This window comes from Manis pentadactyla, chromosome 9 (assembly GCF_030020395.1).
Source record: "Manis pentadactyla isolate mManPen7 chromosome 9, mManPen7.hap1, whole genome shotgun sequence".
NCBI lineage: Eukaryota > Metazoa > Chordata > Mammalia > Pholidota > Manidae > Manis > Manis pentadactyla.
Genome location: NC_080027.1, coordinates 13,855,786 through 13,882,431, shown reverse-complemented (window position 1 = coordinate 13,882,431; position 26,646 = coordinate 13,855,786). Strand labels below are relative to the sequence as shown.

The 26,646-nt window shown below is 60.6% G+C and overlaps 2 protein-coding genes across 10 annotated transcripts; both read left to right on the top strand.

Moving 5' to 3' along the window:
- Nucleotides 1-375: 375 nt before the first annotated feature.
- Nucleotides 376-13,996, top strand: CCDC88B (coiled-coil domain containing 88B). 6 transcript variants are annotated; one of them, XM_036927185.2, is made up of 27 exons: nucleotides 376-499; nucleotides 807-949; nucleotides 1,105-1,216; nucleotides 1,299-1,368; nucleotides 1,445-1,503; nucleotides 1,591-1,674; nucleotides 1,759-1,902; nucleotides 2,093-2,238; nucleotides 2,386-2,467; nucleotides 2,616-2,774; nucleotides 3,251-3,397; nucleotides 3,576-3,687; nucleotides 3,866-4,002; nucleotides 4,086-5,216; nucleotides 7,482-7,609; nucleotides 7,688-7,805; nucleotides 8,600-8,689; nucleotides 8,785-8,925; nucleotides 9,696-9,952; nucleotides 10,265-10,408; nucleotides 10,546-10,732; nucleotides 10,857-11,002; nucleotides 11,252-11,350; nucleotides 11,540-11,564; nucleotides 12,234-12,440; nucleotides 12,603-12,671; nucleotides 13,522-13,996. In XM_036927185.2, exons 1-27 carry the CDS (start codon nucleotides 440-442, stop codon nucleotides 13,816-13,818), a joined length of 4,494 nt encoding a protein of 1,497 aa, XP_036783080.2. In that variant the 5' UTR covers nucleotides 376-439; the 3' UTR covers nucleotides 13,819-13,996. The 6 variants fall into 6 exon arrangements, 2 of the variants coding, with proteins under 2 accessions (XP_036783080.2, XP_036783087.2); XM_036927192.2 differs by having other exon boundaries at nucleotides 11,540-11,706; nucleotides 13,522-13,789; XR_005033028.2 differs by lacking the exons at nucleotides 11,540-11,564; nucleotides 13,522-13,996 and having other exon boundaries at nucleotides 12,603-12,677.
- Nucleotides 13,997-15,707: 1,711 nt separating this feature from the next.
- On the top strand, nucleotides 15,708-26,190 carry RPS6KA4 (ribosomal protein S6 kinase A4). Of its 4 annotated transcripts, none has more exons than XM_036927218.2 (17): nucleotides 15,708-15,892; nucleotides 15,998-16,069; nucleotides 16,757-16,975; nucleotides 17,069-17,184; nucleotides 17,750-17,857; nucleotides 18,076-18,156; nucleotides 18,233-18,336; nucleotides 18,430-18,580; nucleotides 20,866-21,030; nucleotides 22,744-22,872; nucleotides 23,045-23,178; nucleotides 23,274-23,367; nucleotides 23,762-23,935; nucleotides 24,013-24,207; nucleotides 24,515-24,674; nucleotides 24,837-25,000; nucleotides 25,265-26,190. In XM_036927218.2, exons 1-17 carry the CDS (start codon nucleotides 15,838-15,840, stop codon nucleotides 25,457-25,459), a joined length of 2,316 nt encoding a protein of 771 aa, XP_036783113.1. In that variant the 5' UTR covers nucleotides 15,708-15,837; the 3' UTR covers nucleotides 25,460-26,190. The 4 variants fall into 4 exon arrangements, with proteins under 4 accessions (XP_036783113.1, XP_036783125.1, XP_036783133.1 ...); XM_036927230.2 differs by having other exon boundaries at nucleotides 15,778-15,892; nucleotides 15,998-16,023; XM_036927238.2 differs by lacking the exons at nucleotides 15,708-15,892; nucleotides 15,998-16,069; nucleotides 17,069-17,184 and having other exon boundaries at nucleotides 16,761-16,975.
- Nucleotides 26,191-26,646: the final 456 nt, after the last annotated feature.

Sequence of the window (26,646 nt, the reverse complement as noted above, 5' to 3'; positions counted from 1 at the left end):
GCAAGGGCAGTTCGGGTAGGTTTGAGAAACATCAAGGGAGAGAGAAGCTGGGCAAATTGGAAGATGCAGGCATGGGTACCAGCCTCCCCACACAAGGCTCAGAATCCCTTCAGGGGCCCTGGAAGGGGCAAGGCTTAGGCCACCCTCCCTGCTTTCCAGTTGGGAAATTGAGGCCCCAAGAGGCGGAAGACTCACCCACCATTGTCCTTTGAGCCAGGAGGGCTGTGGGCCTTGCTCCTGCTGGGGATGCTGGGAGGACGCGGGGTGGTGAGGTACGGGCTGAGGCAGGACTCTGGGGGTGCACAGGCCTGCCTGCATCCGGAAGGAGGAAGCTGCACAGGGTGTCTGTGGCTGGGTTCGGGATCCCCCACCCAGGGACTTCCTCTTCCTCTCAGGGCAGGTGTAGCTGCCACAGCGGGACCAACACCCTGACTCCGTCATGGATGGCGGCAAGGAGCCCAGGCTCAGAGACTTCCTGAGTGGGAGCCTGGCCACCTGGGTGAGGGGCAAGCAGGCGGGTGGGGGTGGGGCTGAGAGGGGAAGTGAGCAGCAGGGAGGGGCTGGTGCTGGGGTGTGGGGTAGGCAAAACTGGGGGCCTAGGGCGAGGGGTGGCCTCCAATGGGGCTCTGGAGGAGTCTAGGCTGTGGGGCAGGAAAAGGGTCAAGACCCCGGGGCTGGAGGTATTCATGGAGTTGGTGAGGAGGGGGCTGTGTGGGCTCAGGGGGCAGGTCAGAGGGGCTCAGGAGTGACTCTGCTGGTGGGGGCTTTCCACGCAGGGCCAGCTGACCCATCTCTCTTTCCCACAGGCGCTGGGACTGGCTGGGCTGGTGGGAGAGGCTGAGGAGCCTGAGGAGGAAGAGGAGGAGGAGGCAGAGGGGCCCTTGTGCCCCGAGAGGAGGTTCTTGCATCTCAGCAGCGGGGCCCTGCTCCTCCGGGTGCTGGGCATGATGTAAGGGGCATTGGGGATGAATCTAGGCATCCGGGTGGGGTGGGGGGTGTACTGGGACAGCTGGTGGGGCCAGACTAGGGCCTCTGGGCAGGGCCTGGTTGAGGGGAGGCTGGTCCCAGATTACCCCGCCCACCTATCACCCCCTGTGCCCACAGTGCCCCCACTTCCCGAGGGGGACCTCAAATGGTCAGGGGCCACTGTGGTCCCGTAGCGGCACGGGTGCGGAACCTGAGCCACCTTTGGGGCCGCCTGAGGGACTTCTACCAGGTGAGGAGCTAGTGCGGGAGGCTGAGCGCGGGGTCCCCTGCGGGAAGTGCCCTTGTGTATCTCTGGATCCCTCCATCCCCAGGAGGAGCTCCGGCTGCTGATCCTGTCGCCGCCCCCAGACCTGCAGGCCCTGGGATTCGACCCCTTCTCAGGTGCTCTCTCCCACGACCCCTTCCTGCTTCCACCCTCTCCCCTCACCTGTTAACCCCCGTGGCTTGTGCCCTTCAGAGGAGGCGGTGGGGGAGCTGGAAGGCGTCCTTCGGCTGTTGTTGGGGGCATCAGTGCAGGTGAGCAGGGGAGGGAAGGACGGGTCCAGCTTTGGGTGCAGAGGTGGGGAACTCCTGTGCCAGCCTCCCTGCCACATCTCCCTGCAGTGTGAGCACCGAGAGCTCTTCATCCGGCACATCCAGGGCCTCAGCCTCGAGGTCCAGAGTGAGCTGGCTGCTGCCATCCAGGAGGTACAACTTTGGACTCGCAGTGCCACCCGGGGACACCCTGTCCCCCATCTTCATCGGCTGAACTGCTCTCCCTGTGACCCCCAGGTGACCCAGCCTGGGGCTGGCCTGGTGCTGGCACTGGCTGGGCCTGAGCCTGGGGAGCTGGCGTCTCCGGAGCTGGAGATGCTGTCCCGGAGCCTGATGGGAACCCTGCTGAGGCTGGCGAGAGAGCGTGATGCGGAGGCCCAGGTGAGGGGTGGCAGGGGCATCACGGATCTGGTGGGGGTGGGAGGACCGTGGGGACCCAGATGTGTGGGTGAGATGGGGGTTGGGAGTCTTGGGCCAGGAGGGCTGCAGCAGCCAGATTCATCTTGTGGTTGGCGCAGATGTGGGGGACTTGGATGGGTTACTCCTGACCCCTGACCCTTGACCTCCACAGCGACTGGCTGAACTGCTGCTGGAGCGAGAGCCAGCCCCCGTGTTGCCTCAGGCCCCTGCTAGGACTCCCCCGGAGGGCCCTTCACACCATCTGACCTTGCAGCTAGCCAATGCCAAGGGCCAGCTGCGGCGTCTGCGGCAGGAGCTGTGAGTACCGCAGGCCGGGAAGTGGACATGGGCGGCGGGCGGCAGATTAGGAATGGGGGGGTCCAGCCCCAGTGGGGATGTCAGATCGGGCCTGGGAAGGGTTGGGGGTTACGGTCCTCAGACTCCTCCAGCGTCCCTTCCCTCCAGGGAGGAGAAGGCCGAGCTACTGCTGGACTCCCAGGCAGAGGTGCGGGGCTTGGAGGCCGAAATTCGAAGGCTCCGCCAGGAGGTGCGCCGGGGGACGCTCCCGCCGTCGCGGCATTCCCTAACCCTGCCCCGCAGCCCCCCGTCCTGTTGCCCCGGGCGGCCCGCTCTTTCCCACCCCCAATTCCGCTGGCCCGCGCTGGCCGTTCCCAGCCCCGCATCGTCTGGCCCAGGCCCAGGCGCTGTCAGGACAGGCCAAGCGGGCCGAGCTGTACCGCGAGGAGGCAGAGGCGTTGCGGGAGCGGGCCGGCCGCCTGTCCCGCCTGCCGGAGGAGCTGCGACGCTGCCGGGAGCGGCTGCAGGCTGCAGAGGCCTGCAAGGGCCAGTTGGAGGTGCGGCGCGGCGGAGCCTGCGAAGGCTGGGGGTGGGCCATGAGGAGGGGCGAATCTGAGCCTCAGTGGAGGGAGGTCGCCTCTGGGAGAGATGGGTGGGGTGGTGTCTGGGGAAAGGCCCTCTGGAGGGTGGGGAGGATGTGGGGGGCGGGGGGAAGAGGTACAGGCTGTAGGTAGGATCGGTCCGGGAGAGGAGGGTGGGGCCAAGTGCAGGGGACGTGGGGTCTGGAGAGAGCCCTCTGGCGTTGGGGCTGATAAATAGCGCCTAGAGGGATACCACCTAAGACGCAGTTGCTGGGAGAAGGGGCGGGACCTAATAGGAGAGGAGCCTGCCCGGGTTAGGGAGGTGGTATCTGGAGATGGTGGGGCTGATGGAGGGGAGAGGTGGCGCCTAGAGCGCCATGGGCGTGCAGGGTCAGAAGGGAAAGGGCAGGCGGGGTCTGTGGCACCTCGGCCTCTCTTTGCTTCCCCACCAGGAGGAGCGGGTGCTCTCCGGGGCCCTGGAAGCCTCGAAGGCTCTGCTGGAGGAGCAGCTGGAGGCTGCTCAAGAGCGCTGTGCTCGGCTGCATGAGACCCAGCGTGAGAACCTGCTGCTTCGGACTCGGTTGGGCGAGGCCCATGCGGTGAGATCGACAGAGCGATCCTTGGTTACTTTGAAATCTGTGAGCCCCAGCGACCCCAGTGGTCCCCCAGGGTTCCGTAGTGACCCTGTGACCCCTAGCCTTCTTCTAGTGACCCTCTAGGCTGCACACTTGGACTGGCCTTGGTGGGGAGGGCTCGTCTGATCCTGTTTCCCACCAGGAGCTGGATTCTCTGCGGCATCAGGTGGACCGGCTAGCACAGGAGAACGTGGAGCTGGAGCTGGAGCTTCAGCGGAGCCTGGAGCCACCACCCCCGCTCTCTCCTGGGGAGGGTGAGTAGAGCCTCAGTGGAGGGGCTGCCTGCGTTTTCCTGCAGTTATGGTGGGGACGGCTTCTGACATCATCCTCTTCTCCCAGGCGTTAGGGGATGGTGGGGTGCATGTGAGGAGCCCAGGAGCAGGGCGAGACCTAGCATTGGGAGGGGTCCTGACCTCATCTCACACGCCCCAGAACCCCTGCCAGGAGCTGCCCCCTCGCTGCATGATGAAGTGAGGGAGGCAGAGGCTGGGCGATTGCGGGTTCTGGAGCGGGAGAATCAGGAGCTTCGAGGCCTGCTCCAGGTGTTACAGGGGCAGCCAGATGGCCAGGTGAGTCCCCTCCCCCAACCTTCCTAGTAGGTCCTTCCTGGCATCCTCCTCTGGGCTTGAGCATCCTTCTCATATGCCCTCAGCACCCCCTGCTGGAGGAGCAGAATGAGGACTCCTTGGTTCCAGAGCTGGACTCAGCTCCCCAGACTTGCCTGGCCTCGGATGACACCCATGGCTTGGCTGGCCTGGTGGGGGACGAATGCTCCGAGGCCTCGGACCTGGCTCCCTTGGTATCAGGCTCAATCCATGAAGGACTAGCTGAGTGTTCCCAGGCATCTGATTCAGACCCACAGGGGATGGAGAGGTCCCTTCAGATGGCTGCCGTGGCCCCCCAGACCTCAGACTTGACCCCCCAGGAGTTGGGTCCTGCTGCGGAGACAAAGGAGTCCTTGGAGAAGGCTGGCCATGGAGCCCCTCTTCAGACCTCTGCCTCTGTGGCTCCACTTCAGGGTCCAGAGATAAAAATCCAGGCCCACCTGATGCCGGAAGGAGAGACTGGGGAGTCCGGGCCTGAGGCCCAGGGGCTGAGACAGACAGACCCCGAGAACAAGCCCGGACCCTGGGGACACAGCCTCCGTGTGCAGCAGAGGGAGCAGGAGACCCCAGGCCAGGGGCTGAACCCACCCAAGGGGCAAACAGAGGCCAGAGAGCACGAACAGGGGCTGGAGGGGACGGCTGGAGGCCCAGACCAGCAAAAACGACAGTGGAAGCTGGAAGGGGCTCCTGAGACCCAGGCCTGGGAGAGGCCTACCCCAGAGGAGACCCTGGCCGGTGGTGTCCCACAGCAGGGGGCTCTCAGGGAGGAGGTGGCACGGCTGAGGAGGGAGGCTGAGGCCTGTCAGGCTGAGCTGGAGGCCCTGGCCCGGAGGCTGGAGGCCCGCGGCACGGAGGCCACCCGCCTCTCTGAGGAACTGTCTCAGGCGCGGAGGGCAGAGGCTGAGGCTCACCAGGAGGTGGAGGCCCAGGCCCAGGAGCAGGGCCGGCTTCGGGAGGCAGTGGAGGCAGCTGGCCGGGAGCTGGAGGCTGCGTCGCGGGAGCGGGAGGCGCTGGTGGAGGCGCTGGCAGCAACCGGCCGAGAGCGGAGGCAGTGGGAGCGCGAGGGGCCCAGGCTGCGCGCCCGGGCGGAGGCAGCTGAGGAGCGGCTGCAAGCGCTGGAGGCTGAGAGTTGCCGGCATCAGCAGGAGGCCAACAGGGAGAGGCAGGCCCTCAGGGAGGTAAGTAGGGGCCTGAGGGTGTGAAGAGCCTGGTTCATGCTGGGCAGAGGCTCAGGACACACCGGTTATTAAGAGCCAAGCGTGGTGGGAGCCCCTGGAGAGGGGGCTGATGCCAGGGTGTGGGAAAGCAGGCTTCGGGGGGGATTCTGAGGAATGGTAAGATTTCAGTCAGTGTAGGAAGATGTTCCAGAGGCAGCAGCACACGCAAAGATTTAAAGGCCTTAAAGATGGTCAGGGGCCCTGGGAGGAATAGGGAAGCAGAGGGGTGTGTGGGGCCAGCTTTGTGGGTTTTCGTGCCGCATCCCCAGGCGGGGAAAGCCATCCAAGGGTGTTTGCAGACCCGAGTTTGAGGAGGGTCCCCTCGGTGTGCAGGGAAGCCTGGGACCATTAGGAGGCAGCGCCAGTGGTCCAGGTAGCAGGTGAGGCTCTCTGGGACTGGGATGGGGGATGGAAGAGAGAGACCTGGACACGCCTTCATTCATTTATTTAAGCATGTTGACGGTCAGCTCCTTGGTGCCAGGAGCTCTTTGGTGCCTGGCGCCAGCACACCTGTCTGTGGGGAGGGGCTCACAGTCTGGGCTGGAGACAGGACAGTGTAGGGAGCCGTGGGGGTCCAGGAAGCACACTGGACTCAGGCAGGAGCGGGGCAGGGAAGGCTGCCTGGAGGAGGGGAGGGAATGGGAAGGGTGTTTGGGCCAGTGGGGCCCAGGGCTTTGGGGGAGGGTGTGCCGAAGACGAGGAATCAAATCTTCACGCTTGAGCAGTTTCTAGTTTCATCCCTGTGAAACTCAGGGAGGAGGAGTCATTGCTCAGACACCCCAGGATGGAAGGAGTGAGGAACACACCGCTGGGTGGGCACAGGGTTATGCATCATTCAGGGCAGGCCTGGGGAATGGGAGAATGGGCGCTGTGGGTGCCAGGGTGGGCTGAGAGGTTGGGTCCACTCTGTAGGATGTGACTGAGAGATACTATTAAGCAGACCTGGGTTGTGTCCCAGATCCCCTACTTATCAGCTGTGTGGCTTGGGGCAAGTTACTTAACCTGTCTGAATCTTGGTTTCCTTACCTGTAAAACTGGAATAAAAACTACCTGCCCCACAGGATTCTGCAAGATAATGAATGTAGAGAGCTTAGGACAGTCGTGGAGAGGGAATGCCAACAGGTGGCAGAGAAGGTGAGGGTGGGGCTGGCTGGCTGGGAGAGTAGCTCTGAGGACTGAGTGTGAGAGAGGCTGAGGACAAAGGGGAATTTGGGGAAATTTCCTGGTTAGAGCAGTTCCTGGTGATAGCTGGGTGTGGCTGGGGGAGGTCAGGGATGCAAGGGCTGAGAGAGCTATCCCCGTTGGCCAGGGGAGGGCAGAAGGTGTGATGTGGGGGCACTGAGGCTGTGGCCAGGGCCTGGAGGGGGCCAGGGTAGGGTCTGGCCCGAGGTCAAGTCTTCATCTGTGCCACCATTTTTCCTACCCCTTAGCCCTTGGGTTGTAGTAGCTACTGGCCAATGGGCAGCAGGGTCTCATGAGACTTGTCATTCAAGTGAGACAGTGGCCAAGGGTGTCCAGGAGTGAGGTGACCCCACGGGGAGGCTCGGGTGGGGTTGCTACACCAGGAAGATCAGAGCAAAGGCTGTAGATCTGGTTTCCAGAGGCAGGATTTTGCAGGTGGCTGGTCAGCGTTGGCCCTTCCGTGTGGGGGCCCCCGCAACTCAGAATGGTTTGGCCTACTTCCCTTTGGGGCCCACAGACCAGAGTGGGCCTCTTAACCCCTTCTACAGTGGTACGGCCCAACTGCCACAGGATGCCTGGCTAGCAGCATCCCAACCAAACACCTCCCAGCCCCCACTGTGGTTAGGCCTGGCATTCACTAAGTTCCTGCCCTGGGCCAGGACTGCTCTCCAGACCTGCCCCTTTCCCTCACATGTCCAGGGTGGCCTCAGCACACAGGACGGGTCTAGCTGTCACTAGGCGCACGGGGAAGTATGGGCTCAGAGAGGTAAAGACACTTTCCCAGCATATGTCTCTGACTCTTGGCCCACGGGCCACACCCACACTCTGCCAGCTCTTCCATAGCCACTCTGCAAGGTGACCAGGCTTTACTCCCATTTTACAGAAGCCCAAAGGGTTAAAGATATTTGCCCAGGATGACAGAGCCAAGACAGAAAGCCAGGTCTCCTGAGGCTTCTCAGCCCTCTGTATCCAGCTCTCCCCTGCCCCCTGGGTGAGGGTGGTGGTCTGCCGTTCTGGCTCTGAGCCTGTTCTGCTTGCCCTCAGGAACTTGAAAAGGCCGTGGTGCGGGGCCGGGAGCTGGGGGCCTGGCTGGAGCATCTGCAGAGGGAGCTGCAACAGGCGGCTCAGGAGCGGCATGAATTTGTGCAGGACCAAGAGTTCCAGCAGCAGAGGTGGGGACATTGCCGGAGGGGCAGAGAGAGGCAGTCAGGGTCTTGGGGAAGGGTAGGTGCCACAGCTTCTCGTGATAGGTACCAGGCCCTGGAGCAGCGACTGGAAGCTGAGCTGCAGGCGGCGGCCACCGGCAAAGAGGAGGCACTGATGGAGCTCAAGACGAGGGCCTTGCAGCTGGAAGAAGAGCTGCTCCAGGTGAGTCCCCGGCCGTGGGAGCTGGGGCCTCCTCTCAGCCCTCCCAGCATCCTGCATGCAGGTAGTCAGAACTGCACAGACGCCCATCCCACCAGAGCTAGTGTTGTTCCTTGATTCTTGGCCAGTTGCTTGCCTTGTGTGTGTGGGATGATTAGAGGGAGCACTGTGCTGAGAGTCAGGCCAACTGCCCTGGCCACGTGGTCTTTTCAGGACCTCGTCTCCCCCATTCCTTAAATGGACAGAACCTGGTGGCTCTGCTCTGAGGTGACTGCTGTGTCTCTCGCTTGGACCCCACAACTTCCTAGTGGGCTCAGTTACTGTCATCGGTAATGGTTTCTGATGGCTCTGCTGCGTGCGGGCTCACTGCCCAGTGCTCTCTCAGGGTTGCTGGGGGTAATACAGGCCACTGCCCTCAGGGAGCTCACAGTCCACCTGGGACAGAGGCAAGGTCACAGGGTGACGGGGATGGTGGGCACCCAGATGACCAACTAGCTGGCTGTGTGGGCTTGGTGGCAGAGGTTTTCTGGGGAAAGTGGCCCACAAACCTGGGACAGAAAGAGTGCTCTGTGCAGAAGCCGTGGCATGGGCTGAGGCGAGGACTGAGGGAAGTCTAGACGGGTGGGATGGAGGGTGCTGGCCTGCAGGGGTCAGGACCTAGGGGTAGGGGCGTGGGCGGGGGAGAGTGGACAGTGTCAAATGCTGCCGAAGGGGTGAGGGTCTGTTGGTTTAGGTCCCTGCGCTGCCCCAGGCCTCCTCTACTGCCCCAAGTGACCTCCCAGGGCCTCTCCCTGCAGCTGCGCGAGGGCCCTGTGGGGCTCAAGGAGCACACCGATCCCAGGATCACGGGGGCCCAGAGCGGGCGGCTCATCGAGGTGGAGCGCAGTGTGAGTGTGGGCCCGGGTGGGCCGTGGGAGGGGTGGGGTTGTCCGATCCGCCTGGCCCCTCCTAGCCACCCCCCCACCCCGTCCCTTCTTGGCAGAATGCAACACTGGTGGCTGAGAAGGCAGCTCTGCAGGGGCAGCTGCAGCACCTGGAGGGGCAGCTGGGAAGCTTGCAGGGACGCGCACAGGAGCTGCTGCTGCAGAGCCAGCGGGCGCAGGAGCGCAGCAGCCGCCTGCAGGTGGGTGGCGGTCTGGTGCCCAGCCCCTGCCCCTGCCCCTTGTGTATCCTTTCCTGCTCCTGCTCCCAGCCAGCTGCCCTGCCCTGTTCCCTGGGCACATGTATCCATGCCCGCTGACCGCAGCCACCCCGTTCTGCACCTGTCGTCTGCAGCCACCTTCCCACATCTCCCCTTAACCCCTCCTCCTTCCCCTGTTCCTTCCTCTTCCCCCTGCCTCCAGCCCCCACTGTGCCCCTTTTTGCCCCATCTCCAGCCCTCTCCTCCGCAGCCAGCCATTTGTCCCTACCCGCTTCCTGCTCCTGCCTGCAGCCCCGTCTGTCCCATCCCTGCCCTGGGTCTCCTGCCCCCCCACCCACATCACCTGCCTCTGTCATACCTCTCTGCTCTCCTTGCACTTTAACTTCTTTTCTTTTTGCCTTAATTTAAAAAAATTGAAATATAGTTGACATATAGTGTTATATGGTTTAAGTGCACAACATAGTGGTTCAGCAATTATGTATATTGCAAAATGCTCAGCATGATAGGTGTAAATACCAACTGTTGCCACACTAAGACTTGACGATATTACAACTTTACTATGTTCCCCGTGCTGCACTTACATTGCCATTAACTTCAGCCCCTGCCTTCGGCTCCCTGCTGCCCCCACCCCAGCCCTCTGCCTCCTCCACAGATCTCTCTCCTTGTTCTCTGCCCTGCCCTCTGTCTTTTGTCCCCATCCTCTCCGGCCTGGGATTCCACCCCAGTGGTCCCTGCTCCCTCCTCTGCCCTAGGCTGAGAAGTCTATACTGGAGATGCAGGGCCAGGAGCTGCACAGGAAGCTGGGGGTGCTGGAGGAGGAGGTGAGGGTGGCACGGCGGTCCCAGGAGGAGACCCGAGGACAGCAGCAGGCCCTGCTGCGGGACCACGAGGCCCTGGCACAGCTGCAGCGGCGGCAGGAGACTGAGCTAGAGGGGCTGTTGGTCCGGCACCGTGACCTCAAGGCCAACATGCGGGCACTGGAGCTGGCCCACCGTGAGCTGCAGGGCCGGTGAGCCTCCCTCAGACACCCAGCTCCTCTCCTGGGCACCCAGAGCAAACTCCCTTGGTGGGTTTGACCCACCAGGGAAGCACCACTGCCCAGCAAACCCATCTCTGCCCCTTTTCCCTCTCGTGGGGCTGGAGTGTGCTCACCCTGCAGCTCATCTGTTGTTGGGAATGGTGGGCACCTGGCATGGCATTCTCTGTATGGCTTTGCCTGGGGGCCTGTGCTTAGGAGGCAGACCCCCAGGTCTGAACAGTCCAGCCACTCGTTGCCCTGGCCCCAGGTCTTTGCAGCCCTCTGAGCCCCTGTCCATCCCAGGCATGATCAGCTGCAGGCCCAGAGGGCCAGTGTGGAGGCGCAGGAGGTGGCCTTGCTGGCAGAGCGTGAACGCCTGATGCAGGACGGGCAGCGGCAGCGGGGCCTGGAGGAGGAGCTGCGGAGGCTCCAGAATGAGCACGACAGGTACCAGCCCTCTCCTTGCGGGCCAGACCTCAGCGCTCCCATCTGTGAAGTGGGTCGGTGGTGACAGTCACTGTCCCTGTGGGGGTCTGGGATGGGCGGCGAGTCCTTTTGGAGAGCAGCTCTCCTTGCCTCCTCAGAGCGCAGTCGCTGCTGGCCGAGGTGTCCCAGGAGCGCGGGGAGCTGCAGGGTGAACGCGGGGAGCTGAGGGGTCGGCTGGCACGGCTGGAGCTGGAGCGGGCACAGCTGGAGGTGCAGAGCCAGCAGCTGCGGGAGTTCAACCAGCAGCTGGACCTGAGCGCCTGTAGGCTGACCACCCAGTGTGAGGTGCGCTGAGGGTGGGCAGCGGCCGGTGGCAGGTGGAGGGGGGAAGGCGGTGGGGGCAGCGGGGGGAGAGGACGGTAGTCACCGGCCCCAGTAACCCCTCCTGTTCTGCTGCCGGCCCCTCCAGCTGCTGACAGAGCTGAGGAGCGCCCAGGAAGAGGAGAACCGGCAGCTGCTGGCTGAGGTGCAGGCGCTGAGCCGGGAGAACCGGGAGCTCCTGGAGCGCAGCCTGGAGAGCCGCGACCACCTGCACCGGGAGCAGCGGCAGTACCTGTGAGCAGGCCGTGGGCGGGCTTGCTGCCGACTGGGAGCTGCAGCTCTGGGGACCCCGAGCTCGTGGGGAAACGGCTGGAGGTCCAGGGGCAAGGGCTGGGGCTGGCCACCGGGGTGTGTTCATCAGCGCAGGCCGTGTATGTCAGGGTGGGAACCATCAGCAGGGTTGCACCAGTGCGCACCTGCTGTGACCTGAGCCTCGCTGCTGCCCCAGCTGCGTGCCTGCCTCCTCTCTGCCCATCCTCCCAGGGACCAGCTCAATGCCCTGCGCCGTGAGAAGCAGAAGCTGGTGGAGAAGATCATGGACCAGTACCGTGTGCTGGAGCCTGGGCCCCTGCCCCGGACCAAGTGAGCGGCCCTTCCACCCCTTGGGCTAGGGATCCCCACAACCTCTGCCCCTGCACTGCCCTCTGACCCCTGGCCCAATTCAGCTCTGGTCTCATTGAGGGTTTGCCTGGCTTTTGCCATCTCTGACATGGCCCTCAGGCCCTTCCTTCCTCCCTGGCCTTACCCCTTCTTATGTCCTCTTGCCCCCAGGAAGGGCAGCTGGCTGGCAGACAAGGTGAAGAGGCTGATGCGGCCCCGGCGGGAGGGGGTACTCCACGGGGGGCCACGCCTGGGGGCCGATGGGGCTGGCAGCACCGAGAGCCTGGGGGCCCCCCCTGAGACGGAGCTCTCCGAGGGCAGGGAGGCGGATGGGACAGGTGGGTCTGGGGGCCGGGTGACCAGGATAGTCCCTACCCCATGTCCTCTACCCCGACCCTGGTGTCTGTCAATGCCTCTGGTCTCTCCCTGTGCGGCTTGCGCACCTCTGGCCTTCCCTGCTGCAGCCCTGCCCTGCCCACATGCTTCAAGTGGCTCTCTGTACTGCATCCCTGCCACATCCCTCTCAGCCCGCACCTCCCTCCTGCCTAGGCTGCCCATCCACAGCTGCGCCTAGAACCTTGGAGCAGCAGGGGACTTTAGTGAGAGGTCATTTATCCCAGTCAGCAGATGAGGAAGCTGAGGCCCAGGGAGGGAAAGCGCCTTGCCCAAGGTTACACAGTGAGTTAGTATCAGAGCCAGCACGGGGCCCAGCCTCCGTTGCCGCGGCCGGCCGTTCACCCAGACCCCCTTTCCACCTCTGCAGCCTTTTCTCCCTGCCCCGCGCCGCCTCACCCTGCCAGCTTCTCCCCTGTGCCCGGTCCCGCCCCGCACTGCTCTAACACTCTCCCTGCCTGTGCCTCTGCAGGGTGCCCTTCACCAGCACCCGTGCGCCGGGCCCAAAGCTCCCTGTGCCTACGGGATGAGACCCTGGCAGGTGGGCAGCGACGGAAACTCAGCTCACGATTCCCTGTGGGGCGAAGCTCTGAGTCATTCAGCCCCGGAGATACGCCCCGACAGCGATTCCGACAGCGCCGGCCAGGTCCCCTGGGGGCACTCAACTCCCATGGCAAAGGTGAGGGACAAGGGTCCCTGCCCCCAATAGCACCAACTTCCTGTGGACCCACCAACTCCTTGGTTGGGGGAGCTTCTCTCCTGTCCCCTGTGTCCCCCCACAAGCCCTGCCGATCTCTGCACTGGTCCCTGTGGCCCAGTAGGCTGCTTGTACCTCCTCCAGGACCTGGCGTGGGATGGGATGGCTCTGTTGAGACCCTGGCAGAACACGAAACAGACGTTAACCGAGAGGGTGAGTGGGGGTATTTGCCCTACCCGGGCTGCTGGCAGACCTCATTCGTCCATTCACTCACTTGGCAATGAGCCTTTACTAAGTGCCAGGTGACATGCTAGCTGGGGTTATAGCAGAGAATGTTCTGGTATGGGAGGCAAACAGTAAACAATATGCATAAAAATAATAATTATCGATAACAGTTCTGTCCAATAGAAACATGATGAGAGCTACATGTGTCATTTAAATTTTTCTAGTTGCCTCATCAGGAAAAGTAAAAAGAGACAGGCAAAATAAACATTTTATTTAACTCAATATGCCTGAACTATTGCTGTTTCCAATGTGTAGTTGGTGTGAAAAGTCATTAATGAGATATTTTATATTATTCTTTTCATATTAAGTCTCAGCAGTCCAGTGGGTATTTTATACTACAGCACAAGTATGTAGCCACATCTCGTGTGCTCAGTCCTGGGCTGGGCAGCTCAGCCCCAGGACATTAGGAGGCAGTAATGCTCGGGCACAAAGAACAGGCTGGGGGCAATCAGCACTGGGCGGGCAGGCTGCAGTTTTAATTGGGGTGCTCAGGGTAGGCCTGAGAGAGGAGGTGAACTTGGAGCAAAGACTCGGAGGTGAGCGTTTGGCGTCAACATTATCTGGGAACAGTATTCCAGCCTAAGGGAGCGGCTGAAGCAAAAGCCTGGTGTGTTTGTGGATTGGTAAGGTGGCTGGTGCGGCTGGAGTGAGGAGGGGGAGAGCCGAGAGGTGAGAAGGGCACGGGGGGCACAGAAGGCGTAGGGCCCTGTGAACCACCCTGACTGAGTGCTGGCAGCCCCCGCCGAGGAGCAGGCCTGAGCTGAGCCCTTCCTTCCAGGCCTCAAGGTGCAAGAACCGGAGAAACGTGCTCTGGCCCCTTCCTTCAGCCAGTGAGACCAAGCAGACAGGGAGCTTGGGAGTGGATTCTTCTCACTGCTGGAGTCTCAGTGGGGGCCCCAGGCAGCCCAGGATTGTCGGGGTCAAGGACACCTGTGGTCAGTCCTTGGCCAAGGAGGCCTGGGCCTCTGGATCCCCCAAGGTCTGCTCTAGGGCCTTGAGATGGAGCTGGGGTGAACCTGTGGACTGGGAGATGGCTGGCACCCACAGACAGCTCCTTGCCGCAGCGTGGGGATGAGGCCTTCACTGAGGAGGTGGGCCATGGGGGACCCCCCAGGAGGCAGGCCGGAGTGGGTAAGAGAACTCCCTGCCCGGTCTAGGTGGGGAGCCGAGGACCATTCCCTGGGGACAGTGGCCTGGGCCCGTCCCTGAGCCTTATCTGGGATGTGAGGGACGGGAGAATAAAGCTGGGATACGACATTAGTCTGCATTGTCTGTCTACTGGCTGCATCAGGAGCCTTGAGGTGCCAGAGACACACGTGGCCTGGAGTCATCCTCTGCTGGCAGGGGTCTGGGCCCTTGGCTTCCTGGCCCTCCACACGGCAGCACAGGGCTTTCTGCAGAGGAGAGACCCAGTGGGCTTGTCTGGATGTCCCAGGGGGGTGGGGAGGTGGGGGTTCTGGGTAGCCAGCAGTGGATGGGACCCGAGTCTAGGCTCAGCCTTTGCTTAAAAAACGGGGTCTGGGCTATGGGGCAGGGGGCAGTGAAGCCTCAGAAGCCCCGCCTCCCCCTTCTCTCTGTCACTTCCTGCCTCCTCATCCTCTGTCCTCCACCCCTTCAACAGTGCGCCCCTCCCCAGGGAGTTCACAGTTCTGTGGGGTGGGGGCAGTTTTGAAGGGACATGAGAGGTAGGAGGGATATGGGGTCTCTCACCAGGGCTCTAGGATGACACTCAGGAAGGGGGCAATTAGACTGGGTGGCAGGACAGACATGAGTCAAAGCACCTGGGGCCACCCAGGAGAGGGCAGGGCTTCCTGCCCTGTGAGGCATCCTGAATCTAGGGTTGCCAGGCCACCTGAAGCTGGGAGGGGTGGTTAGGCCAGCCTCCCAAGGTGACCTGTAGCACCTGACTCACGGGATTGCCACGGCCCACCTTGGGAAGAGTCCACACTCTGCCCTGTCCGGTCAGTCCAAGCTCCAGAGGCCGGTGGCGTGGAACGGACCGCCTGGCCTCCAGCTGTGCTGAGCCGCTGAAAGCTCCCTCCGTTGGCCTTAGGGTGGGGCTCTGATGGCTGCCCTACCTGCCGGTGGCCCTTGTCAGGCGTCGGGGAGGGGGATGAGGCTCTGGAAGACAGGTCAGCCAGGGGCTCTGGGCCTGACTGGGAGAGGAGGCCACCCCTCTGCTTGGGGACCACAGGGGCCAGAACCATGTGAGGGCTGTGTGGCACTGAGCAGGCTATGAAGGGGGGCTGGGGCCTACGGTGTGTTAACGGGTCCACTCTAAAGAGATTTACTTGGAATCTCTTGGGCCTGGTTCCGGCACCCTCTCCACTCTCTGTGGGTAGGGAAGTCCAGAGACAGGGCTTGGTCCTCAGGGGGGCTGAGCCTATGCCCTCCCCTGCAAAGGCGAGTCCACACTGAATGAGAGGTGCCAGGGCACGGTTGTGCTGGCAGCGGCTGGACAGGGCTGCTGTGAGGCTTCCGGCCACTCATCAGTCAAGGGGACCTACAGATGCCCTCCCCGATTTGCCCTGGTTAAGGAGGGATTGATCACAAACCACCTGAGTGGGTTGATGTTTATAACATTCCTCACGTGTGCTGGTGGTTAAGAATTGGACAGAGATGCTTGCCTGCCCTTCCCGCTTGCACCCTGGAGGGCAGGGCTCTAGCGCCTGTGTGTGGGCCCCCTCCCTACTTGGAGGGCGGCTCGGGTGTCTCACCACCACCGGCCTCAGCAGGTACCTGGCTTTGAGGGTATCCGCCCAGTAGAGGCCCCAGGTTATTCATGGACTCCAGGCATGGATCCCAAGGGGTGTTCCCAGGTCCCAAGGAGGGTCGCACGGGGTCCCGGAGCGCACAGCCTTGATGTCCGCCACGCGCGCCCGCGGGAAGCCGGCCGCCCCCACTCGCCCGAGCGGCCGGGCGCTGTCACGTTCCAGCCTCCTGACTCAGGCCGCGCGGGGCGGGAGCGGGAGGCGGCGCCGGCGCCCGCCTCGGCCCCGGAGGCGGCACCAGGAAGCGCCCGCCCCGGCAGGAGCCGCCATGTAACCGGCGCCACCCGGAGCCGAGTCGCGCGGGCTCCGGAGACCCGCCCGCCATGGGGGACGAGGAGGAGGAGGAGGGCTGCGCGGTGGAGCTGCGGATCACGGAAGGTAGGGCGGAGGCGGCCCGCGGCTGCGGGGCCGGGTGATGGCTGCCCACGCTAGGCCTGGACGGGGCATGCACCGGCTGGACTTACTTGCCTCCTGTGCCCACAGCCAACCTGACCGGGCATGAGGAGAAGGTGAGCGTGGAGAACTTCGAGCTGCTCAAGGTGCTGGGCACGGGAGGTGAGGACCCCTACCCTGCAGGCAGGTGTCCCCGGCTTCCGGCCTGCACACCGTCCTGGGCCTGGGACAGGGCCAGGCCACCAGCAATGCCCCCCACCCATTCCCGGCACAGCCCGCCTTGCCTGCCCCGCCCTGCCCTGTCAGGGTTTGCATGCCCAGTCCCGGGGACATGCCCACTCTAGGGCTGTTCCACCTTGACATTACTCCTCCCTGCGAGGTCCTCCTGCATATTCTAACACCCTCCGGGGGCTTGTAGTACTCTCAAGTGATTTGCACAGCTCCTCCCCTTTTGCAATAAGAGAGCCCTGTCCCTGCTTTGCACACTCCCCAGTACAGGCGTCTGCACATCCCTGCACCTCTGCCACCCTTCCTTGGATCTGCATCCTTCTCATATCTCTGACTGTCCCCAGGTTTGCATATGCCCCGCCCCTGCTTTGAGCTGCAGGCCTCCTGGAATTGCATTCCCCCAGCGTGGTTTGCACATTCTCTCCCGGTTTTGCTGAGCATCACCTGGGGTGTGCACACCTTTTCCTTAGAGGGCTCTGCCAGCTTTTTTGCATATCTGCCTCTCAGCCCAGCTCCTTCCCCAATTTGTACACCCTCCTGGTTGGCATCACCCCCACCCCCACCAGTCTGCACCACCCTTCTGTTCACGGCCTGCCCTCCGCCCACTTGCCGCTCCCACAGCCTACGGGAAGGTGTTCCTGGTGCGGAAGGCGGGTGGGCACGATGCGGGGAAGCTGTATGCCATGAAGGTGCTGCGCAAGGCAGCGCTGGTGCAGCGCGCCAAGACGCAGGAGCACACGCGCACCGAGCGCTCAGTGCTGGAGCTGGTGCGCCAGGCGCCCTTCCTGGTCACGCTGCACTACGCCTTCCAGACAGATGCCAAACTGCACCTCATCCTGGGTAAGGGCAGGCACCTGCCAACCTTGGGGGCTGTGAAGGCAGGTGGGGCCGTCCAATGGGAGGCTGCTTGCCAACCTCCATTCCACTGTTCAGACTATGTGAACGGCGGAGAGATGTTCACCCACCTCTACCAGCGCCAGCACTTCAAGGAAGCTGAGGTGCGAGTATATGGGGGTGAGATCGTTCTGGCCCTGGAACACCTGCACAAGGTGGGTGAAGACCTGGCCACCTGGCTGTTGCAGTGGGGACTGAGCCTGGGCCTTATAAGGGGTCTACAAACATGGCAGCCTAGGGGTCTCTCTCCCTAGGCATCCTGGGGGTGGGGGTTGGCCTTTGTGGGGACTGGAGATGCTTCCCCAGGCTTCCTGAATGGGGGGAATCGCCCCCCAGCACCTCCTCGAAGGGGCTTTCCTTTCACAGGGAACTCAGGGCTGCCTCCCAGGGCCACGTTCACAGAACTTCCTCAAATGGAGACCTAACGCCGTGGCTCCTGAGGCCTTTTCACAGTGGGGCTCTTCGCATGGCTTCTCTCTCTCTGAGACGTTGGAGCCTCCCCAGGGCGCCTGTCTACAGAGTCCTCATTGGTTGTTTTTCCATCTGAAATAGCCTTTCCAATTGAATGGCCCAGTTCCACCCCAGGCCTCCTCCTGCACTGGTGACCCCCTTCTCCAGGGTCCCCCTTATCCTGAGCAGGGCCTGGTTCTGGGGACATAGCTGTAGGCGGTGGGGTGGTGTGCAGGGAGGAAGCCTCAGTACCCGTCTTGCTCCTGCTAGCTGGGCATCATCTACCGAGATCTGAAGCTGGAGAATGTGCTGCTTGACTCCGAGGGCCACATTGTCCTCACAGACTTTGGGCTTAGCAAGGAGTTCTTGACGGAAGAGGTGAGTGAAGGGCGAGCATTCTACCTACCACACCCCATCTGGAGTCTTCTGCCTCCTCCTGCTCTGTGCCTGGCTCTGCGTTTCTCGGGGGTACAGAGGTAAATAGATCCAGGCTCTGCCTTCAGGAAGTTCCCTCTGCTCCAGTCCTACCGAGTCCAGTGAGTTCTCTCAGCCTTGGGGGCTGCTGGGTATCCACATGGGTCCTCTTGCCCTCCCAGAAAGAGCGAACCTTCTCCTTCTGTGGCACTATCGAGTACATGGCCCCTGAAATCATCCGCAGCAAGTCGGGGCATGGCAAGGTGGGTTGGCAGGGGAGTGGGGGGTGGGGGGGAAGGCAGAGTGGCTGCAGGCCTTCACCCTGCTCTGTCCCGGCAGGCCGTGGACTGGTGGAGCCTGGGCATCCTGCTCTTCGAGCTGCTGACGGGGGCCTCGCCCTTCACGCTGGAGGGCGAGAGGAACACACAGGCAGAGGTGTCCCGGTGAGCGGGGCTGGATGTGGAGGGCGGCAGAAGGGCCTGGGCAGGGCTGTGGGGGGGGGCTCGCTGCCCCTGACGCCCCCCCAATCCTCCCAGACGGATCCTGAAGTGCTCCCCTCCCTTCCCCCCCCGGATTGGGCCAGTGGCGCAGGACCTGCTGCAGCGGCTGCTTTGCAAGGACCCCAAGAAGCGGCTGGGCGCGGGCCCCCAGGGGGCACAGGAAGTCAAGAACCACCCCTTCTTTCAGGTGAGGCTCATGACTCACTACTCTTCTGTGCACACACCCAGGCTGGGCTGCTGCTCTGGGCTGGGGGACACTAGGGATGGCATGAGATAGGCTGCTTTCACTTGATTTGGACAACCCCCCGGATAAAGACAACAGGCCTGTCTTCTCATCCATCTATACTGAAACTTGAAAGATACTCCTGAGGGAAAGAATTCTAGGTTCATTGGCTGTCAGGGCTGGCAGGGACTTGAGAATGGACTCATTTGGTCTTTCACTGGATGGGTTCAGAGAAGGCAGGTGACCTGCCCCAAACGGCATGGTAAATGATGTAGACCTGGGAACAGACCCAGGTCTCCTGTAGGTCCACATCAGTACTGAAAGTCACATGGCTCTTAGCATCCATCCAGGTGCTTTGTTCTTTGTCCCTGTATTTGTGCTTTTAATTCTGAACGACGGTTGGCTAGCCACTTGGGTTTTGTTCACTTGTTAAGAGCACACACAGGTAACAGTGCCATGCAAAGTGAATTCTGTCTCCCTGTGAGGTGTTGTGGCTCAGGTGCTATGCCTGGTAAGTGTCATTGCCTGGCAGGATGTTGTAACAGTGAATACTTACTGTATGTTGGCTCTTTGTTTGCATTATTTCATGTAACCTTCAGAAACATTCTGATTATCGCCATCTTAACAGATGAGGAAACTGAGGTTCAGAGAGGTTAAGTAATTTGCCCAGGATCACCCAGCCAAAAATGATGCTCAGATTCAAACCCAGGACTGGGTGACTTGAAGGCCCACACTCTTGACTGCTATGTTCTATTTACATGTGGGTATCAGATTTGCCACTTGTCTGACATTGTAAATAAATACCCGTTTATGGTACATTTGTGCCTGTAAGTGGGCACTTTTGTGGGCCAGGCACTCAGTTACTCTTGCTGTGAGTGCCATCTCCTTGAATTTTCCCAGCAAGTACCTGCCTGGCAGGGGTCTTGGAGATGCTTTCTCAGACAGGAATCTCAGTCTCCATGGTGAAGGTGCCCCTTTGCTGGGGAAGGGGCTGAGCAGTGTCAGTTTCTTTAAGTGAATTCCTCCAGCCTAACCTATGTGCATGCCAGGCCCTGGGTGCTGGGATTGGGTTGACCTGTAGCCATACTGGAGAGGCCCAAGGTCTTCAAGGCCTGATGCTCAGGAGTGTTGCTCTCATTTCCCTTTCTCTTGGGGGGACAGACTCTTTGGTGATAGCAATGCTGAGGTCCCTAGTGCCAGCACTGAGGCCTTTAAGCCCCAGGCAGGCCTCATGGCTGCAACTGATAGAAAGTCCAACAAATCAAAATGGTGATTTTGGTGGAATAGTTTGGTTGCTAAGAACAGAGATCAGAATGAACAGTGGTCTAAACAAGATTCACTTACTTATTTTCCCACATACAACAAGTCCAGACGTTGGCAGGCCAGAGCTACTGTGGTTTTCGTGAATCCAAGCTCCCCCCGCTTTTTTAAAATAAAAAGCTCCTCCATTAGCATGTAGCCTCCATCTGAAGGCTTGCCTCACAGTCCAAGATGACTGCTGAAGCTCTTGCCATCTTAGCTGCTGTCTAGGGAGGAAGCAGGAGGAAGAAGGAGGGGAAGGACAAAAAGGCAGTTGCCAACTGTTCACTCACCTCTTAAGGTTCTTTTCCCTGGTCCTACCTCACAATTTTTGCTTACAGGTTACTGGTCACACCTAACCACGAGGAAGCTTGTGAAGTATCGTTTTGTAGTTGTGTACATTGCTTCCTGGAATAAAATTGGGGCTGTGGTACTAAGAAAGATGGAGAATGTTGGCAGGCAATGAACAGGCTCTGCCCCACTAGCTTACACATAAAAAGGCATCTTCTGTAAGTGAAAGTCCAAGGTAGAGTGGTCTGACTTCAGGCAAGGGTGCATCCAGGTGCCAAATCTGTCATTAGGAATTTATTTCTTTGTCTTTTGGTTCTGCTTTTCTGCATGGGGATCTCATTAGACCCTGAGGGGTTTCTCAGCAGTTCTAGGCCCATGTCCTCCCAGTTTTAAGTCCAGTGGGAGAAAGATATTTGTTTGTTGTGTATGCCAATTCTATTAAAGGTCCTGAATTGACTGCCTGGGGTGGAGGGGTGGTTCTCCAAAGTTGAAAGGGATTCTGTTATCAGAGGGAGAGAGAAACAGAAGCTGAGGAGGCAGGAAGAACAGCCAGATAGATCCTTGCCTCACTGAGGAGCTGCCCAGTGAAGGTGACCTGAGTGGATAGGGGTTTTTACTTCCTGCCCTTTGACCCCCATTCTCGAATTCCTTTTCTACAGGGTCTGGATTGGGCTGCTCTGGCTGCCAGGAAGATTCCAGCCCCATTCCGACCGCATATCCGCTCAGAGCTGGATGTAGGCAACTTTGCAGAGGAATTTACTCGGCTGGAGCCTGTCTACTCACCTCCTGGTAGCCCCCCGCCTGGGGACCCTCGCGTCTTCCAGGTGAGTGAGAGGTCATGGAACCACAGACACGGGAGAAGCAGGATGCTGCTGCCACCCTCTGCCCTGGCTGACCCATGGGCACTGTATACGCCCTGTGTCCTGATCAGGACTCAGCATCTCCCCCACACCTCTCAAGTCTTGGGGTGCCAGGAGTTGTAAGTCATAGAGACCACCAAGGTGGACATATCTTTGAATTTCATGGCTTATCTTTAAATTCATGTTAATTTTCCTTCTACTTCATCATATTTCTTTACTATTATGTACAAATACTGTTTTATGTTATTTACTTCCTTAAGTAGACACCTAGGAAGAGATGTCACGTTTATATTGTCCCTTGGCATATATCATAATCACATTCCTGGGGGCACAGGCCCCTTCCAGCCGGTTTAGAAGTTTAGGTCTGTTGGACAAGTCCACACTCCTTTTCTCAGCATTCAAGGCCTTGCATGATGTGATCCTTGCTCAGCACCCTAGCTTCAGTGCTCACTATTATTCCACTTGGTGCTCTAGCACCTCTGAACTGCTCAGAGGTTCCAGAACACCTCTGTACCTTTGCACACGTAGTTCCCTCCACCTGGAGTGCTCTCCCCACAGCTGCCCACCTGGAAAGCTCCCACCCATCTTTCAAGCCTTGTCATTCAGTGCTGCCCCGTGTGAAGTCTGTCCAGGCTCTCTGGCCCTTGGCTGCCCTTTCCTGGTGTATCAGCTGTCTGCAGACAGCACTTCCTTCAGGGCAGTTTGTCAGGTTGAATCCTGATGGCCGACTGAGACCGCCTCCCTGGCCTGGAGGATCCCAGAGGGCAGGGATCATGTGTTCAATGTTTGAATCCCTCTGCCCAGTGTGAGGGCCTGGTTTGTAGGACATGGTCCATAAATATAAAATAAGAATAGGTCATATCAAGTGTGGATAGATCAGTCCCCTGTATGAAGCTCTCATAAGTGACAGCTCTATGCTGAACTGCATCCCTCTATCCACCGTGTCACAGTCCTAATGAGAAAGTTCTTTCTTATGAATCAGTGGTTATTTTCATTCAGTCATTAAATGATTCAAAAAATATTAATTGAGTGCCTATAATGTGCCAGGCACTTGTCTGGACACTGAGAAAGTATCAATGGACCTAACAGATAAAAGTCCTGCCTACATGGAGCTTGCATTCTAGTGCACAGTGGGGCTGCATTTTTAGGAGAAAATAACACAACGTTAAAATTACCCTTGAGAATCCCTTGACTTGCCAGGACATGGATCCTTAGGAAAGGCAAATAATTAACATTGGTTTCTCTTTACATTTCCTTAATAGTTCCCTTTGCAGAAGATACCAATGTTTGATCTGAAAGAAGGGAATAAAGGCTTTTGTCCTCAGTGGGTAGAGTGGAATTCTCACAAGCTTAGCATGTGTGACACTGGGTCACAGTCCTTTTATGCACTTGGCTCATCATTTTCTGGGCTACTACACTGTGCCATATAATGTCCTTGGTACTTGTGTGTGGGGAGGTCACAGACTGGGAGGGGACAGGCAGGGCCCCAGATGATGGTGCAACGAGGTGGGATAAAGTGTCCATCCATCCTGTGTGCACCAGATGCAAAAGGTACCCCACCACTCACTTTCCCTCTGCCCACCCTCCTGGGGTGGTCTAGGCCCTCCAGCCTCTCCATCTGCACCTCCAGCCCCCACACCCTTCCACCCCTGACAACATCCCCCGCCTCCCCGGCAGGGATACTCCTTCGTGGCACCATCCATCCTGTTTGACCACAACAATGCAGTGATGACAGATGTGCTGCAAGCATCTGGCACTGAAGACCGTCCTGGCAGGGCGGCGGTGGCCAGGAGCGCCATGATGCAGGTGGGCTGGGCCGGGTTGACTTGGGGGCATCTGGGTTGTAGGATTACAGACTTGATTTCACCAGGCAACCCTGGGGTAACTTCCCTTGTGGTCTGAAGCCTCCCTGAGGAGGGGACTGGTGTGGCTTCAAGGCTCCCAGGTAGGACCTCTGACGCTCCCCCTTTGCACCTAGGACTCGCCCTTCTTCCAGCAGTACGAGCTGGACCTGCGGGAGCCTGCGCTGGGCCAGGGCAGCTTCTCCGTGTGTCGACGCTGCCGCCAGCGCCAGGGCGGCCAGGAGTTCGCGGTCAAGATCCTCAGCCGCAGGTGGGCTGGCGGGAGTGGGTGGGGCCTTGACGGGCGGAGTCCTGGAGGGCGGGGCCGGAGCTCAGCCATCCGGACCTTGCCTGCCCCGCCCCCAGGCTGGAAACGAACACTCAGCGCGAGGTGGCCGCCCTGCGGCTGTGCCAGTCGCACCCCAACGTGGTGAAGTTGCATGATGTACATCAAGACCAGGTGACGCCTTCCTGGGCTGGGGCGGAACGCAGGGACACAGGAGGCTGCCGGTGGAGGGCAGGGAGGCGGGTAGGAGGCGGGGCCTGAGGGCTGGGTGGGTGGAGCCTGAGGGGACTCGCGAGGTCTGGGAGGTGGGACTTGGAGTAGGGCCGGAGGACTGGACCGCGGAGCTGCGTATATCCAAGGGACCGTAATTTGAGGGGGGCGTGGAGGGTGGGTGGAATTTAAGAGGGCCGAAGGGGCGGGGATCTGGAAGACTTGTGGCTGTAGAACCTGAGGTGTAGCCTAAGGGCGGTTCTTGCGTGGTCTTGAGGTTGGGGCTCAACGTGGGCGGGGCCTGAGGCTGGATGACGGTGACCCAGCTGGTGACCGTGGCCTGCCGCGTCGCCCGCAGCTGCACACGTACCTGGTTCTGGAGCTGCTGCAGGGTGGGGAGCTGCTGGAGCACATCCGCAAGAAGCGGCACTTCAGCGAGTCCGAGGCGAGCCAGATCCTGCGCAGCCTCGTGTCAGCCGTGAGCTTCATGCACGAGGAGGCGGGCGTGGTGCACCGCGACCTCAAGCCCGAGGTGGGCTACGGGCCTCGGCGGCCGGGCGGGGGCTGCGGCGCGGAGGGTCGGTCTCTGACGCCCCCCGCCCCCCTCAGAACATCCTGTACGCCGACGACACGCCCGGTGCTCCAGTGAAGATCATCGACTTCGGGTTCGCGCGGCTGCGCCCACAGAGCCCCGCGGGGCCCATGCAGACGCCCTGCTTCACACTGCAGTACGCCGCCCCCGAGCTGCTGGCGCAGCAGGGCTATGACGAGTCCTGCGACCTCTGGAGCCTCGGCGTCATTCTGGTATGGGACGGGGTCCCTGGGGAGGGTTCAGGGTTGGGGTCAGAGGTCTTCCTCATTTGGGGCAGCAGGATGGTCAGAAGACGGAGGTCATCTTGGTTGGGGTGGCAGCGTTCGGTCTGAGGCTGGGGTCAGAGTCGCTCTAATACAGAAGCAGGGGCGCCCTAGTGCTGGGGTGGGGCATCTGAGTATTAGGGGTTGGAGGTCAGGGTTCATCACACATGGGCTGTAGGTACGCTGGAAAGTCAGCCTCCTGGCTCCCCCTTGGCCCCGCAGCCAGACCGGTCTCACTCCTCCCCCACCCCCCTAGTACATGATGCTGTCGGGGCAGGTCCCCTTCCAGGGGGCCTCAGGCCAGGGCGGGCAGAGCCAGGCGGCCGAGATCATGTGCAAGATTCGCGAGGGGCGCTTCTCCCTTGACGGGGAGGCCTGGCAGGGCGTGTCTGAGGAAGCCAAGGAGCTTGTCCGAGGTGAGAAGCCTGAGGTCACAGGTTATGGGAGGGGTGGGGAGGCCATGGGGTCATTGTATGTCCCGGATTGTCACTGGGTTAGGTGTTCTGGCTGGGGGGACTGGTGGGAGAGGCAACCTGCACACGTGGGCCCTCCCCAACGCTTGCCTGTCCGGCCTCTAGGGCTCCTGACCGTTGACCCGGCCAAGCGGCTGAAGCTCGAGGGGCTGCGAGGCAGCTCGTGGCTGCAGGATGGCAGCGCGCGCTCCTCGCCCCCACTCCGGACGCCAGACGTGCTGGAGTCCTCCGGGCCTGCTGTGCGCTCTGGGCTCAACGCCACCTTCATGGTGAGGGGCGGGGCCTGGCGGTGGGCGGGTCACGGGAGGCGGGGCCTCTGGGAGGTGGTGTACTCAGAGCGCGGAAAGGTGAGGTGAACCGCGCGACCCGGCTTCTGGCCCGTTGGCGCCCTGACCTTTCGGGAGACAGGAGGCCAAGGACCTGTTGGCCTTGATCTAGTTGGGGGGCGGAGGGTTCAGGAGGGGAGCCAAAGCTAAGATCTGGAAGTCGAGGCCAGGCTGGGCGGTGGGAACTCACCCCCTCCCTCCCAACAGGCGTTCAACCGGGGCAAGCGCGAGGGTTTCTTCTTGAAGAGCGTGGAGAATGCGCCGCTGGCCAAGCGGCGGAAACAAAAGCTTCGGAGTGCAGCCCCCTCCCGCCGTGTCTCTCCCGCGCCGGCCGCCCCGGGCCGGGCCCCCGCCGCCAAAGGAACCCCGCGACGAGCCAATGGTCCGCTGCCCCCTTCCTAGCCCCGCCACTGTGACCCACCTTCCCCCCGAGGGGCTGTGACCTGGGAGTCGGGCCCGCTACCCCCAGGTCTCCACCGTCAGCCTGGCCCCGTACCCAGGGACTGCCCCTCTTTCCGTCTCTCCCTACTCCACTCCCAGACAGAGCAGAAGTATTTTTATAAGAAGAGAATTTTTTATGTCTTATCAGATAGAGATGCGGGGAGGGGAGGGGACCTGCTGCGGAATGGAGTGTGGGGAGTTTCTCTGCTGAGACACTGCCTCATCTGGCTGGAAGCGTTTCTCCCCAGGGGGCTGCTCCAGCAGAGAAGGGCTCCTCCCCCATTTCTAAGCACTGAATTGCCACAGGGAGAAACTGGGATCTCTCCCCCACCCCCTCCTGAGGCCCTGCTTTTGGGAGGGGGCTCCCCCCAAGCTGTCACTTTATGGACTGTTTGTGCAATTATGTCCACCAAAGACCTGTGTTGGGGGATTGAGGGAGAGGCCCTGGGGGACCCCTGAAGCATTTCTGCCTCACTTTATGTCACCTGCTTCTCCCCTATGGGGGCTAAGGAAGGAAATAGGTGACTCCCTAAAAGGGGAGCCCCTCTTCTCACCCACTCCCTCCCCTTTGGGACAGCTGCTCCTGGCTGGGGGCAGGGCCTTGGGGGTCTGAGCTGGGTAGCCACAGTCACTGCCTCAGCCCTTTTGGGCTGTGCCTTTGACTTTAAAATAAAAGTCCACCCAGTGCTGTGCGTGGCATCTATCTGTGGAGGGTTGGGGTGCAGGTGGTGGGGTAGGCCTTGGGGAGACAGACTTCTGCTCAATTGGGCCTGGGGCCTCAGGAGGAAGAGGGCAGACCCTTCTGGGTAAGGTGATACTCTTTGTATTTGGCTTTTGACTTGAGCAGTAGGAGGGCCAAACAATCATCCTGGAAGCGTGTCTGGACAGCTGTGCCATGTATCATTTCAGATTCTCTTGGTTGTATGTACTAGAACACCCAACCTTAACTAGCTTCAGCAAAACAGACTTTTCAGATTCTTGTAACTACACATTCCAGGTGGAGCTTCAGGCAAGGCCTGATCCAGACACAAACACATGATCAGGATTCAGTTCCCCAGTCTCGCCTTTTCGTTCTGCTTTTTTGGGGGGGTGTTGCAGTAAAGAGAATTCTCCATTTGACTGGGTACTGGGTGCTCCAAAGGCTACAG

What these genes read in the sequence shown, in the direction of transcription:
- CCDC88B (XM_036927185.2), top strand. Translation starts at nt 440, where the DNA reads ATGGATGGCGGCAAGGAGCCCAGGCTCAGAGACTTCCTGAGTGGGAGC. An exon ending in CCCGCTCTCTCCTGGGGAGG is followed by an intron (nt 3,688 to 3,865) that starts GTGAGTAGAGCC and finishes CACACGCCCCAG; the next exon opens with AACCCCTGCCAGGAGCTGCC. An exon ending in TGGAAGAAGAGCTGCTCCAG is followed by an intron (nt 7,806 to 8,599) that starts GTGAGTCCCCGG and finishes CTCTCCCTGCAG; the next exon opens with CTGCGCGAGGGCCCTGTGGG.
- RPS6KA4 (XM_036927218.2), top strand. Translation starts at nt 15,838, where the DNA reads ATGGGGGACGAGGAGGAGGAGGAGGGCTGCGCGGTGGAGCTGCGGATC. An exon ending in AGAACCACCCCTTCTTTCAG is followed by an intron (nt 18,581 to 20,865) that starts GTGAGGCTCATG and finishes CCTTTTCTACAG; the next exon opens with GGTCTGGATTGGGCTGCTCT. An exon ending in AGCCAAGGAGCTTGTCCGAG is followed by an intron (nt 24,675 to 24,836) that starts GTGAGAAGCCTG and finishes TCCGGCCTCTAG; the next exon opens with GGCTCCTGACCGTTGACCCG.